This window comes from Mustela erminea, chromosome 18 (genome assembly GCF_009829155.1).
Source record: "Mustela erminea isolate mMusErm1 chromosome 18, mMusErm1.Pri, whole genome shotgun sequence".
Lineage (NCBI taxonomy): Eukaryota > Metazoa > Chordata > Mammalia > Carnivora > Mustelidae > Mustela > Mustela erminea.
In genome coordinates, this window is record NC_045631.1 from 24831045 (window position 1) to 24844832 (window position 13788).

General features: G+C 45.7%; 1 protein-coding gene across 5 annotated transcripts in view; it reads left to right on the top strand.

Moving 5' to 3' along the window:
* HEATR6 (HEAT repeat containing 6) overlaps positions 1-2816 on the top strand; it is a 34102-nt gene extending 31286 nt beyond the window's left edge. For 3 of the 5 annotated variants that reach the window (XM_032320803.1, XM_032320806.1, XM_032320807.1), the window contains one exon: positions 524-1524. In XM_032320803.1, the coding sequence (XP_032176694.1) occupies positions 524-1131 (608 nt within the window). In that variant the 3' untranslated portion in view covers positions 1132-1524. Of the gene's footprint in view, positions 1-523; positions 1525-2487 lie in introns of those variants that run through there. The other 2 variants (XM_032320808.1, XM_032320804.1) reach the window with 2 other exon arrangements.
* Positions 2817-13788: the final 10972 nt, after the last annotated feature.

Here is a 13788-nt window from a genome sequence, read left to right on the forward strand (position 1 = left end):
GATAGTATTTTCTTTCTCTGTGCAATAAAATGCATGACTTGGCTATGTCCACAGCCGTGCCTGGATGCTAATTTGGGTGATAAAAGACTCTTTTGTCATCATGAACAAGGATGTGCATACAGTTGTGCAGTGTGTGCTCTGCTCAGAAGCACCTGACTGAGAGAACAAATGGGGCTATAATTCAGTCTGTACTCCACCCACCAAGCCCTCAGGACAGTCTCTTCCCAGAGAAGAAGCCTCTGTCGTGGTTGCCAGAGTCCCCATTTGAAGTAGCAAGTAGCAGAGGCCCTGAGCATGCAGCAGGTTGTTTAGGGAAATGGGAAGTTTGGGAGTCAGTACTCGGCACCTTCCCCAGAATCCCACAGTTATCCCACTGGTTACCCTGTGGTTATCCCAGTAATCCCACTGGTTACCCTAATCCTCTAGGGTTAGTGTGAGAATTAAGTGAAAACATAGTGATTAGCTTGAGCACTAGTGTGTGTGCTTCCTCTGCCCCTCTCCCCCTCCCCCGTTGATGTCTAAGCCTTTGTTGGTTTCAGTGCTAGTGGGTTCTTTCTAGGAACAGCCCCATGGACCTCCCAGGCCTACAACGCCCTGACGTCGGTTGTAACATCATGCAAGAATTTCAAAGTGCGCATCAGATCCGCCACTGCCCTTTCCATCCCGAGCAAGAGAGAGCACTATGGCTCTGTTGACCAGTACGCTCAGATCTGGAACGCATTGGTCACTGCCTTACAGAAGAGTGAAGACACCACAGACTTTCTGGAATTCAAGTACTGTGCCAGCCTACGGACCCAGATCTGCCAGGCACTGATTCACCTCCTGAGCTTGGCCAGCGCCTCAGACCTGCCCTGCATCCGAGAAACTCTTGAATTGAATGGGGACATGGTGCAGTCATTTATCCTACAGTTTCTAAAATCAGGAGCAGAGGGAGAGGACCCCGGAGCACCCCACAGCGCACATGAAAGAGGCCAGCTGGTCAGAAGGGCCCTGGAGCACGTAAGCAGTATCCAGGCACTGACCGGTGACACTGCCAGGAGGGCCATCATGGGCTTTTTAGAAGATATCCTCACCATTTATTTTGACTCGTCTGGATCCCAAGTAGTGATCCCAGAATTAACAAGTCGGTGAATAGTCTGCCACACTTCTAAGTGTTAGGTGGTAATAGAAAGACGTAAGCTTGACTACTAGATATGCAGGATTTAATTTTAGGGGCAGAAACAACCTGTTCACCTTTATTTAGAATAGGTTAGCATCTACTGAAATTTTTCCTTGAAAGGCTCAGCCACCTCAGAGAGTGGTTCCATGGCATTGGCCACGGTACAGGCTGCTGGAGCCTCTGACCTGTGTGGCAGGAGCCCGGAGACAGGGTTGAGTGCGGATGGAGCAGATCGGGTGGTCATGAAGGGCGTTTAGCCTCACAAGGTAGAAACAAAACACAAAGGAATTTAGAGATTAGGATGTTGTGTCTTGTGTCTCCGGGAATTGTTTTGCTTTTATAATAAACTAATGAAAAATAACGTGCCCACAGTCTCCTCTGTTTTCAGATCAAGTTGCACTTCTAGAAAGCTTCCCACAGAGCTTGTGTTCAGCCAGTTTGCACTGGTGGAGCTGCTTCTGTTGCGAAAATACTGGAAAGTTCCTTCCAGGTTGGTAAATAGCTACTGCACTGAGCCCCCAGTACCAAGCCTGGAAGCCTCTCCACATCTCCCCATAACCCACTCCCAGACATGTTGACCCCCAGCACGCAGAGGCTGCCTGCTAGGCCTGTTTCTCTCTCACCATGGCCGTAATACCTACTTCTGTCTCCGTTCTCTGGTGTCCTTGAGTGGGGGGGGTGTCCTCCATCCTCACCTGATAGTGCTTTTGCCACCTTTGAATTTGTGCCTTAAAAAAGAACTATTTAATTTAATTTAGGTGGTTAGAAAGAAAGGTTTTTAAATAATACTTCGATCATGTCTAAGCAGTTACAAAAGTCACTTCTCACCAAAGAATTATTTACATTTAAATTTTGCATTCATCTCTTTGCCTCCAACAGTTTCTAAGAATTGATTTCAGGTAGGAATTTAGATACATAAAAGAACCAATTAAAATGTCTCTGTACTGGGGCGCCTGGGTGGCTCAGTGGGTTAAAGCCTCTGCCTTCGGCTCAGGTCATGATCTCAGGGTCCTGGGATCAAGCCCTGCATCTGGCTCTCTGCTCAGCGGGGAGCCTGCTTCCCCCTCTCTCTCTGCCTGCCTCTCTGCCTACTTGTGATTTCTGTCTGTCAAATAAATAAATAAAATCTTAAAAAAAAAAATAAAAAAATAAAATGTCTCCGTACTTATATTTGATCTGGGATAAATAAGAATCAAGATACATAGAATGGGGTTTGGCAATACATTATTTAACTATTGTTACTTAACACATGGCATGCATGTGTCCTCCGTGTTTCTCGTTTGCCCCTAAGTTGCTCTTTTCCCTCTACTGTGTTGCTGGTTGCTCAGGAAGTACTACCCAAGCAGTGTGGGGAACAGAGGAGTCCAGTACCTGAAGGCCTGCTTTTCCTTTGGTAGAATACCAACTGATTTCCAAAGAAATAGACCACAGGTACAGTAAAAACATCTCCTAGAATGTTCTTTAAATTAGCTTTTCTTTGGGGAGGATTCTGGACACGAATTGTTCCAGAGGCATGGGGCCCAAGTTGAACCTCTGCTGCTCTGGTGCTGATCTGATGATGACTTTCAGAACCTCCCTCTTTCTCTTGAAGGGATACATTCTTAGTAGCAGTTCATTTACCTGTCACTTTCATAAAAGCAAAAATGTGGCATAGTTAGCCACTGTTTGGAGGGCTCTCACTGGTGAGTTTCTTGATAAAATATCTGTAAAAATATTTTGAATGATTTGATGATATGTTCTTTGTTTATCTTGAATAAAATCTCATTAAAAAAAAAAATCTTTCACTTCCATAAAGGTTTCCCAGTCTCCAGATGTTAGTGTGTCCATCGGCAGGGAAAGACCAGGGGTCCGCTGCTAGAAACTCAGGACATCCAGGGTACAGATCCTGGTCTGGAAGGGCTGCTGACTTTTCCTTCTCACTGTGGCACCCCAGGGGCCAGAACGCCCTCAGATGCTCAGGGCCCCAGGAAAGCTGCCGTCCTGAAGGGAAGCCACACAGAAGATGCAGAGTTAGAACTGAGCCTGATGCAGAAATAATAGTCCAGCTCCAATTCCAAATTTTCATTCAGACTGCCAAGTTCTGAACTGTTTTTTGATATTTAAAGAAAATTGGAGAAAGGGTCATCCATGTACAGATGACTAGAGTCTTTTTATAACAAACTGACCACATTAGGACACCTCACTTAACTTTTGAACCTTTTCTGTGACCACTAAAAGAAACTCACGAGTTTCTACCCACTTTTAGAACTTGAGGAAGGTGCACGTTATAACCTCTTCTGTGGTACTTGTTAATGGGAAAGCAGGTGTCCTCTGGTGATTACAGGGCGGCGGAAACCTTCCATGGAATACCTGGGCAAGGGCTTCCTTGGTTTTGACGTTTGTGCATGAATGCAGATCCTGAGTGGAACCTCACTGTCTTTCCAACGTAAGAGCGCTGAATTCTAGCTCCTCTGGTTCGTTTGGTCTTCACTTCGTTGATACAGTGCAGTGGTCAAGAGCCTAGGCTTAGGTCCTGGCTTGCTTTCTATGGACCTCTTGTGCCTTAGTTTTCTAAGGGGAGAAAATGTAAAATGGGGATAATAGTACCTGCCTCATAGGGATATTCTAATGATTAAATGAGTTAATGCGTAGAAAATTCTTAGAATAGCTTCTGGTACTCAGTAAATGTCGAATATGTATTTTCCTTGAATTTTCAGAGCACTAGGCAGAAATACTGTCAACACACCATGAATTTTCGTGATGACAAATAGTTGGGTTCTCCCAACTGCTCCTTCAGGTGAGGTGTTACCTGGGCTGCTTCGGGAAGCGGAATCCAGCCCTGCGGGAGAGGCACTGCCCCGGGACCTTGGTAGCTGGCCACACGCAGCCCTGCATCCTTCCCTGAGGTCCCCACAGGCCAGGGAAGGGACCAGACCTGTGGCAGGCCAGAGACTCAATAGGACAGCTGTAACCCCTTCCCTAGTTCTGCCTCATGACCCATCCCTGAAGGCCAGTGAGAAATTACAGATCAGTTTCCACAAGCTTTGGAACTACACCTGAGCTTTAAAGGACAACAATGAAACTTAATAACCACATCCAGGGGCAAGTTACTTGACCTCTCTTCTGTAAACTGGGGATAAGGGTACCTCAGAGTGTCAGGTGTAAGTCACATAAAGTAAGCCAGTTAAGTAAAGTGAAGTAAAGCCTCTGGCTTGGAGCTGGCCCAGAGTAGGTGTTAAACACAATTTTCTTTGATGTCTTTCCTGGGCTTGAATGTCTGTCTCATTAGAGAGAAATCACTGGAGTGGGATCTTGGGGAAGAAGCATCTGTCTGCTTTTGGTACAAAGCTTGAGTCTTAGGGGCGCCTGGGTGGCTCAGTGGGTTAAATAAAGCCTCTGCCTTCGGCTCAGGTCATGATCCCAGGGTCCTGGGATCTAGCCCCACATCAGACTCTCTGCTCGGCAGGGAGCCTGCTTCCACCTCTCTCTCTTCCTACCTCTGCCTACTTGTGATCTCTCTCTCTCTCTGTCAAATAAATAAATAAAATACTTAAAAAAAAAAAAAAAAAGCTTGAGTCTTAGGTTGAGACAAAAGGGATCCTCAGCTCCAGTGGACAAGGGCATTATATTAGAGTTGGGACCAAAGTCTCAGACACTGAGCACTCACTTGCCTTTCCTGTCCAGCACACGCAAGGACACAGCCACCAGCAACAGCGGCTCATGGCACAGATGTGGCCCGTGGGTGCGGGGAAGAGGGGACTGGTACAACCCCACTGCGGGCAGAATTCAAAGCAGCAGCAGCTTAGATCATTTGCAGAAGCCTTTCCTTGTGAATTAATACTCTGCAATTGGTTCTGTGACCAACTAGGATTTACTGTGGAAATGCAGGCGTTTGGGGGAGGAGTTCTATTAACAAAATGTTATCACATTAACATGTCAAATAGGAAAACCCAATAGTCATTTTTATGGAGGCTAAAAGAGCACTTGATAAAGTTCAGTGTTTTTTGTGATCATGGTTCTTTTTATTTATTTTTTAAAGATTTTATTTATTTGACAGACAGAGATCACAAGTAGGCAGAGAGGCAGGCAGAGAGAGAGAGAAAGGAGGAAGCAGGCTCCCCACGGAGAAGGGAGCCTGATGCAGGGCTCCATCACAGGACCCTGAGACCATGACCCAAGCAGAAGGCAGAGGCTTAAACCCACTGAGCCACCCAGGCGCCCCCAAAGTTCTTTTTAAAAAAATTAAAAAGATACTTCGTTAACATCATAAAATATACCTATCTTATCAGTGGCTTTCCTTAAAAAGTCAGAATCAAAACGAGTAAGCTGGTCATTACGAATTGTGACCTAAAGCTATACAAGATTTAATGGCCAAGGAGGTGGTTAAACCAGCAATAGAAATTTCCAAGAAATTTTTTCAAAGACAGTTTCTGAATTATTATTTGTAGAAACCAGTCTGAGAGACTGAATTCAGAAATCACTATTTGCCAAAAGTCAAGAAAATGAACTCAGAAAATGATAGAACTAATAAAAGTTATTAAACTCTTGTTTACAAATATGCCCAACTCAACGGCTCTTGTGTATGTCAGCAATAACAGAAGCAATTTTTTTATGTCAAAAAGATTCTATTCACAATAGTAACAAAATAAAATACTTAGGGATAAATTTAAACAAAGCCAATTAAGAAATAAATTTATTAATAAATAAGTTTAAACAAAGCGAATATTTTGTAAAAAAAAAATTAAAAATCTTCGATGGTCACAAAACAAGAATTAGAAAGAGAAGGTGTACCATGTTCTAGATGGAAGGACTCGATATTATAAAAAGATCACCTCTCTTCAGATCTACAAATCTAAATTTCCATCAAAATAAGATTTCTTTAAACAACAAAATGATTCTAAATTTCATCTAGAAAAGTGAACGCAAAAATTCAAACCAAGGAATCAGGCTTTTAGCCACCACACTGTGGGAGAAAAGAGAATTTCTCCCTAAATTAGTGTGCCCCAGAGAAGCACTTTTCCAACCTTTGTAAATCCACACCCCTGTCTGTTAACGGCAAATCTCTCTCTCTCCTTCCGGTTCTACCCATCCTGGTTCTGTCTCCTCCCCCACATGCAGTTATCATGAAGGGAAGGAGTAAACAGGAACATGAGGGAGGGACAGGAGAACTCAGAGCACCACCAAACTGGCCCTAAGTTTGCCATTTCCCCCCTCTGGTCTCTCCTGGCCTGGACTCCTAGCAGACAGAGAGACCTGGACCTGCAGACCAGATGCAGATGGAAAGACAGAAGCTCTCTATCTCCTGCTTTAGGAAAGGCAAAGAGGGCCGCGTGGGTCAGAGAGTAGGGAAATCCTGTTTGTAGCTTCTCTCCTCCCTCACACCAGCCGTTTGGCAAGCCCACTGGGGCAGGGACTCTGGCAGCTACGTGGGCACCCAAAACTACAGGGAGGGAGCTCTTCTCTTGGTCCAGAGGAAGTATCGTCCCACAGCAAGGGATGACCATTGCTTGCTTTCTCTCTCTGGGTTTTCTTGTTTGACCTCTTAATATGATAATATTTTATTAATAGAACACTGACACCAAAGGGAAATTTGAAACTTTGGGAATGGAAGAGCAACAGAAATGAGAACTATTTGGATAAATATAATTGATTATTTTCCCCATCTTGAGTCCATTATAACATGTATAATAGAAGTTTCACTTCCATAACATTGATTGGGTTTTAGCAAATACAGATGTAGTACATATGAAAATTATAAGAGGTAGGGAATAGGGATCTGTATGGTAGTAAGATTTCTATACTGCACTGGAAGCAATAAAATGTTAATCCTAAACAGAGTATGAAAAGTGAAGTGTTTTGCAATGCCTAAAGAATCCACATTTAAAAATCACACAAAGATACAGTTAAAAAAAAAAAACTCACTAGGTAATCAGTTACTTAAAATGGAATACAAAGAAATATTCAGCTAATTCAGAAGACAAAGAAAAACAGGAATAAAAAACATAGGGAACAAATAGAAAACGAATAATAAAACAGTAGCCCTATATCTAAACATGTCAACAATGAAATTCATAAGACCTAAATTATGCTAGTTAAGAGAGATTGGCAAGATGTTAAAAAAAAAGAAAGAAAAAGAAACACAAAGAAGAACCCCTTAAGACCTAACTATTCGCTATGTATAAAAAAAACCATTTTAAGTAAATAGTGTAGTTTAAAAATAAAAGGAAAGCTGGAGTAGCTATATTAATCAGATAAAATGGACTTCAGAGCAAGGATATTTACCAGCAATAAAGAAGGACACTAGAGGGGCACCTGAGTGGCTCAGTGGGCTAAGCCTCTGCCTTCAGCTCAGGTCATAATCTCAGGGCCCTAGAATGGAGCCCCACATTGGGCTCTCTGCTCGGCAGGGAGCCTGCTTCCCCCTTTCTCTCTGCCTGCTTGTGATCTCTCTCTCTGTCAAATAAATAAATAAAACCTTAAAAAAAAAAAAAAGGACACTAGAATGATAGGGTCAACACAAAAAGAAGACATAGGAATCCTAAATGGAATATACCTAACAACAAATACTCAAACTATGGGAAGCCAAAACTGGTAGAATTGCAAAGAGAGATGGCGAATCAGCATACAATTATAGTTGGAAACTTCAACACTTACTCTTTCCTCAATAACCAATAATAGAATAAATAGAACACATTCTGGACCATAAAATGAATCTCAACAAATTTCAGGGAATTGAAATCATCCACAGTATGATCTCTGGCCACAAAGGAATTAAGCCAGAAATTGATAACTGGGGGAAAAAATCTCTAAATACTTGGACATGAACATACTTCTAAGTAAACCCTGGGTTGAAGGGGAAGTCCCAGACAATATTAGAAAATAGTCTAAACTGAACAAAAATAAAAATACTACATGTCAAAATGCACAAAATGCAGCTAGGGCTTTGATGGAAATTTGTAGCATGAGAAATTGGGAAGAAAGTTCTCAAATCAATAATCTCAATTTCAAATTTAAACTCTAGAAAAACAAGAGAAACCTAAAGCAAGCAGAAGAAAGAAAATCATGCTGAGCGAAGGAACCTCTCTCAAGATGTTACAAACTGTACAATGCCATTTACATGGCATTACGGAAAAGGCAAAACCCTAGTTAGGAAAAGCAAATCAGTGTTTGCTAAAGATTGGGATGAAGGAAGCATTGAACTACAGGGAAGCATGAAGGAGTGTTTGGGGGTTGATGGAACCGTTTGGAATCCTTATTGTGGTGGATACATAAATCTGTATGGAACTCACAGAACATGCACTCCCTCAAAAGTCTATAATAATAATTTTTAAAGACCTCTGTCTCTCTCCCAATGTCTTTCTCAGTGTACAGACGGTGTCCATTTACTATTAGGTACCCATAGCCGACAGGGCGCCAGGTATAGTAGCACTAAATATATTTTTTAAATGGATAAAAACCATTCATTCGGGGATGCCCGGGTGGCTCAGTTGGTTAAGCGTCTGCCTTCAGCTCGGGTCATGATCCCAGGGTCCTGGAATCGAACCCCATATCGGGCTCCCTGCTCAGCCGGGAGCCTGCTTCTCCTTCCCTCTCTGTATGCTGCTCTCCCTGCTTGTGCTCACTCATTCTTTCTCTCTCTCTCTCTGACAAATAAATAAATAAATAATCTAAAAAAAAAAAGCCATTCATTCAGAAATGACTCACTGTACTCAAAAGATGGGGTCCAACATGCCTAATTTTAATGGTAATTGTTAACTATTTTTGGCTGCTTTTAATTTGAAACAGCAGAAAAGATTCTAGACGGGTTATCCTACTGCATTTATAACTTAAACCATCCTCTTATATACAAGAATACATTCTGTAGCTATTTTTATTACTTAAACATTTCCATTCTTTTCGGATCTTTAATTCACGTGGCCAACGTTCTTAAAAGTACAAGCAGCCTCGCCCTTTTACAGGTAAATTATGGCAATGCGGCAGAACGGCCAGCAGATGGAGACAGAGAACACACAGAGTCCTTCACACTCGCGTCTTGTTTCTCTGCCCTAGCCCCCGGATTTTAGAGAGCTCTAAGCGCAAACCTGGTTGAATTGGAATCACCTGCAGAACTTTAAAAACAACAGAATCTGAGTTATTGCCGTCGTTCCCTGAGCAGGTTTAAAATCTGCATGAGTGATTATAATTACAGCACAATTTGAGACCCACTACGTTCAGCACGTAAGCGCGAGTAACACGAGCCGGCGAGTTTCAGAGTCACCTGGAGAACAGGTGAAAACCAGAGACTCGGGCTGTTGTAGCCTTCACTCCTTTGAGAACCAGTGCATACGGAAATGGTGACGTGGGAAACTTAGTAGAGTGAAATACAGAATCAGGACCGGCTCTGATAATCATCTCATACTAGCTTCCAATATATCAGTAACTTCAAGGCATCCAATGTTTAAGAAGATTGTATAGGAGATAAACCTAAATTGAAAAAAGCGCTAACCGTGGACTTCATTTTTGGCCCCCTGGCAGCTGGGACCATCTTGTGGGACAAGGGAAGAGGTCTCTCCTATCCAGAGAAGCGCAAGTTTCGGTCAGGTTCCAGCTGCACTAATAGACCTGTCATTTCGTGATGGGGCCTTGGGAAAACGCTGAGCTCCTTGGGCAACTGGATTTCCAGCCTTCCTGAGGTACGCTCCCCAGATTTGTTTGCACTTTCTTTCACCCGAGTGTTTACACTATTTTAATATTAGAGCCAGCATAGATTAACTTTCTATGTAACGTTTATCTCTTTTCCATGTTATAAAAGCAAGGAGTCTTCACAGCAGAATTTTCGCGAAAATCCCCAGTAGGTATGTGTAAGTAAAAATGACTTGCAGTGACAGCTATTATCATTTTGGCATGTTTCCAGTCCCACTGCTAGCGATCTGCGCAGGCGTGTGAGTGCACGCCATCCACGTGGACTCACGTGAAACTCCTCCATGTATGTTGTGGAAATCAGTCTCCAAAACTGGGCTCATAACCTATGTCCTTTTTGGTAGTCTGCTGTTTTACTTAATAACCTCTCGTAAGCATTAAATGTGCTCCTAAAACATGATTTTATTTTTTTTTAAGATTTCATTTATTTACTTATTTGACAGAGAGAGATCACAAGTAGACAGAGAGGCAGGCGGGGGGGGGGGGGAAGCAGGCTCCCCGCGGAGCAGAGAGCCTGATGTGGGGCTTGATGCCAGGACCCGGAGATCATGACCTGAGCCGAAGGCAGAGGCTTAACCCACTGAGCCACCCAGGTACCCTAAAACATGATTTTAATGACTCGAGAGCTAGCCATAAGATAGCAATAGGTCGCATTTTAACCAGTTCTCTCTTTCTGGACATGGTATTCCAACTGTTTGTTGATTTACATGCTACTCTTGAGTGGAGGTTAAATCTTACGTGGATGTGTGATGTGAGGCAGAGATGTACCTTGATGTTTTCCCGATCGCCTCTGCAGGACTGCTTTCATAATCAAACCATCCTTCCCCTGGGTTTGACGTGCCTCCTTGCTCAGATCCTCCCTGCTTCTATTCCTTCAGGGCTGTGGTAGGCTTCCCAGGCTCCTCCCTGATCTGCCCCTCTCTCCTAGTGCCAGTCAGTATATTGACAGCCAAGATGGCGAGTGGGGTGGGGGTCACTTTGGGAATGAGACTGAGGCTAGAACAGGGACAAGCTGTAGGACTCCGCCTTTCCAGGAGGATCTCATTAGCTTCATCACTCGTTAGCCCCATCACTCAACCCACACGGCCATCAGTCCCCTCTGACCATGGGTCCCTAAGCCCAGGCCCTTAGGGACTATGACAGTAGCCTCCAAAGAGGGCACTCCCACCACTAGCAGGTCTGGAGGGCTTCTCACCTTTCTCACTGGCTGCTCGGCTCATCCTCCACACAGCTGCTCACGAAGCTCTTCCCATGGCTTGCCCGCCCCCTCCCCAGCCCAACCCCTGAGTGGGCTCCAGCCATGCAGGCTTAGGCAAGTGCAGGCCTTTGGTCAGTCCCCATGCTCCCTCCCAGCCCTTCAGGGTCTGCCCAGGAAGCTCCCATACCCACTTCGGGGCCCAGCAGACACACCATTTCCTCTGGTCCACCTTCCCTGAGCACCGGTGACATGGGACGCTTGCCATGCTCACAGGGTTGTTACAGGAGGGAATGAAATGATCACGCCCCTAGCAGAGCGCCGAGCACTAACAGGACGTAAATGAATGCTAGCTGTGGTTACAGCGTTTATTGTGATCTTATCCTATCGTTATCCTATTGCCACAGTTGCCCTTCTGCTTGGCCGACTTCCTACTAGACCGTGAGCAGCCTGAGGGTTAGCATTGTGTCTTATCCATCTTTCTATCTCCCCCACCAAGCCCTGGGCCAGGCACAAGAGCCGGCACTAAGCAAGTACCTGTGTGAATGAAATGTGAAATAAGCCTACTTCACAGATGAGCAAACTGAGTCCCACAGAGGGAAAAATGACTTACCCCAAATGACACCGCCCGTAAGGGGCAGAATGGGAATTGAATTCAGGTCTTGCAGACGCCTTGGTCCAGTGCTGTGTCCCTCTCCACTGCTGCTCCCTTGAGGCCAGATAGAGAAGAAAGGAAAATACAGACAGGAGTGATTTCTGGCTTGTTATTTTTTGTTGTGTTTGATTCTGGTCTTCCCAACCGTGGTTTTCCTGATAATTCAGGCCCTTCAGAAAGACGTTCATACAGCCTTGCTGTCGGGAGGGCAGGCTGGGACGTTAGAGCTGACAGCGGCCCTTTGGGATCAGCCAGCCCACCCTCCTCACCTCCTCACCTCAAGGCAAACCAAGACCCTGAGAGGGAATTCAGTCACCCACAGTCACACAGCAGAGCTGGACTCCCTCTACAGTGCTCCTCATCTGCCAGAAATGAAGTGGCGTCCACACGGCTGAGCAGCAGAAAGGAGCTGGGTTATTTACAGGGCAAGGGAGGGCTTCCATGGAAGCCTCCAGCACAAGAAGTGGAGCCCTCCAACAGGCCCTCCCAAGATGCACAGCCATGCCAGGCAGAAGGAGAGGAGAGCTCAGCAGAGCAGAGGGCACACAGCCAGGGCCCCACCCAGAGGGCCACTTATAGCCTCTGCCCTGCCAACTGCTAATGCCCCCCCCCCCTTTATAGCTTCTTCAAGAGCAGGACAATTACCTCCCCCAGCCAGAAGATTTATGGCTAACAGAGGGATGAGAGACATTCCACTCCACTCCAGCCCTTTGAAAGTGGATTTACATGGTTTATATCTAGGTTGGGCCCTTTGCCTTTAGCTGCAGAAGGACAGTCACTCCCAGTCCCCCCTTTTCTGCCAACACCTGCTGGCACTGGGCCCACAGCGAGGGAATGAAGCAAGGTAGGTCCAGGAGGGGAAAAGGCGGTGGGCGTGGCCACAGCGGGGACGCACGCTTGTGACCCTCACTGGTCGGGGAGGCGCAGTGGGTACAGCCAACTGGCTGCCGCAGGATTCGTGCTGGAATTCGGAAGAGAATGGTCAGGCAACAGAGAGGGTCGCTCACATTCCCCCGGAGACCAATAGGCCTTCTCTCTCTCATTCATCTCCCTGCCCCACCTACCCGACAAACCCACCTACTGTGTGGCAGGCCCCTGCAGACATGGATCACACACTCGCCCTCGGCAGGAGAGACTCCCAGACAGGCCCGGACACACAGTGGTATAGTCCACATGGAGGAGGGGGCCCAGCCACCCCCCAGGGAGAGCAGAGAGCAGCCAGTGGAGAGGGACTGGTGTGTCCAAAGACACGGAGTTGTGGGGCCACATGAGTCAGGGAGGGTAGGAGGCAGGACCGGGTGGCCGTCGGATGGAGGTCCCAGAAATCTGTGTGTCTCCCAGGAGCTTGGGATTTTGTTGGGGGCCACGGGGAGCTATAAGGGACTTTCAGGAAGAGTGTGGTGACACCACCAGATTTGCACTAAGGTAGCAGCTCGAAGCAGGGGTTAGACAGAGACACTGTGGCTCTCACAGTTGGCTGTGCTTGTGACCACCTGGGAGCTGGAGAGAGGCTGATGCCTGGGTCCACCACCCAGAGGCTGCTGTAATGGGTCTGGGGTGTAGTCTGGGCATTGGGACGTTGAACTTCCTTCTCCCTATGATTCTGGTGTACAGTGAGGGTGACCCACTCGAGAGAGATCCCAGGTGGCAGGCACTGTGGTTCTCCGGGCGCAAAGTGGCCAGGCAGTTTCTGGGGATGCGGGAGGGAGCCCACGGCTCACAAAAACTTGATCTGAATGTCCATCGACTGATAAATGGATAAATAAGATGAAATTCATGCAATGGGGCATTATTCAGTAAAAAGAGGAATGAAATACTAATACGTACTACAACATGAAGGAACCTGGAAAATATTATGCTAACTGAGAAGATCACGAAAGACCACATATTGTCTGATTTCATTCGTACGACACGTCCAGAACAGGCACATATATTGGACAGAAAGTAGATTATTGGCTGCCTACGGCCGGCGTGCAGGGGAAACTAGTAGCTGATGGCTAAGCGCTATGGGGTTTTGCGGGGGAGAGGTAAGGAAAATGTTCTACAATTGATGGTGTCTCATGGTAAATACCAACCTGATTAGGAAAAGCTACTGAAAAAGCTACCGAAAGGTGAATGAAT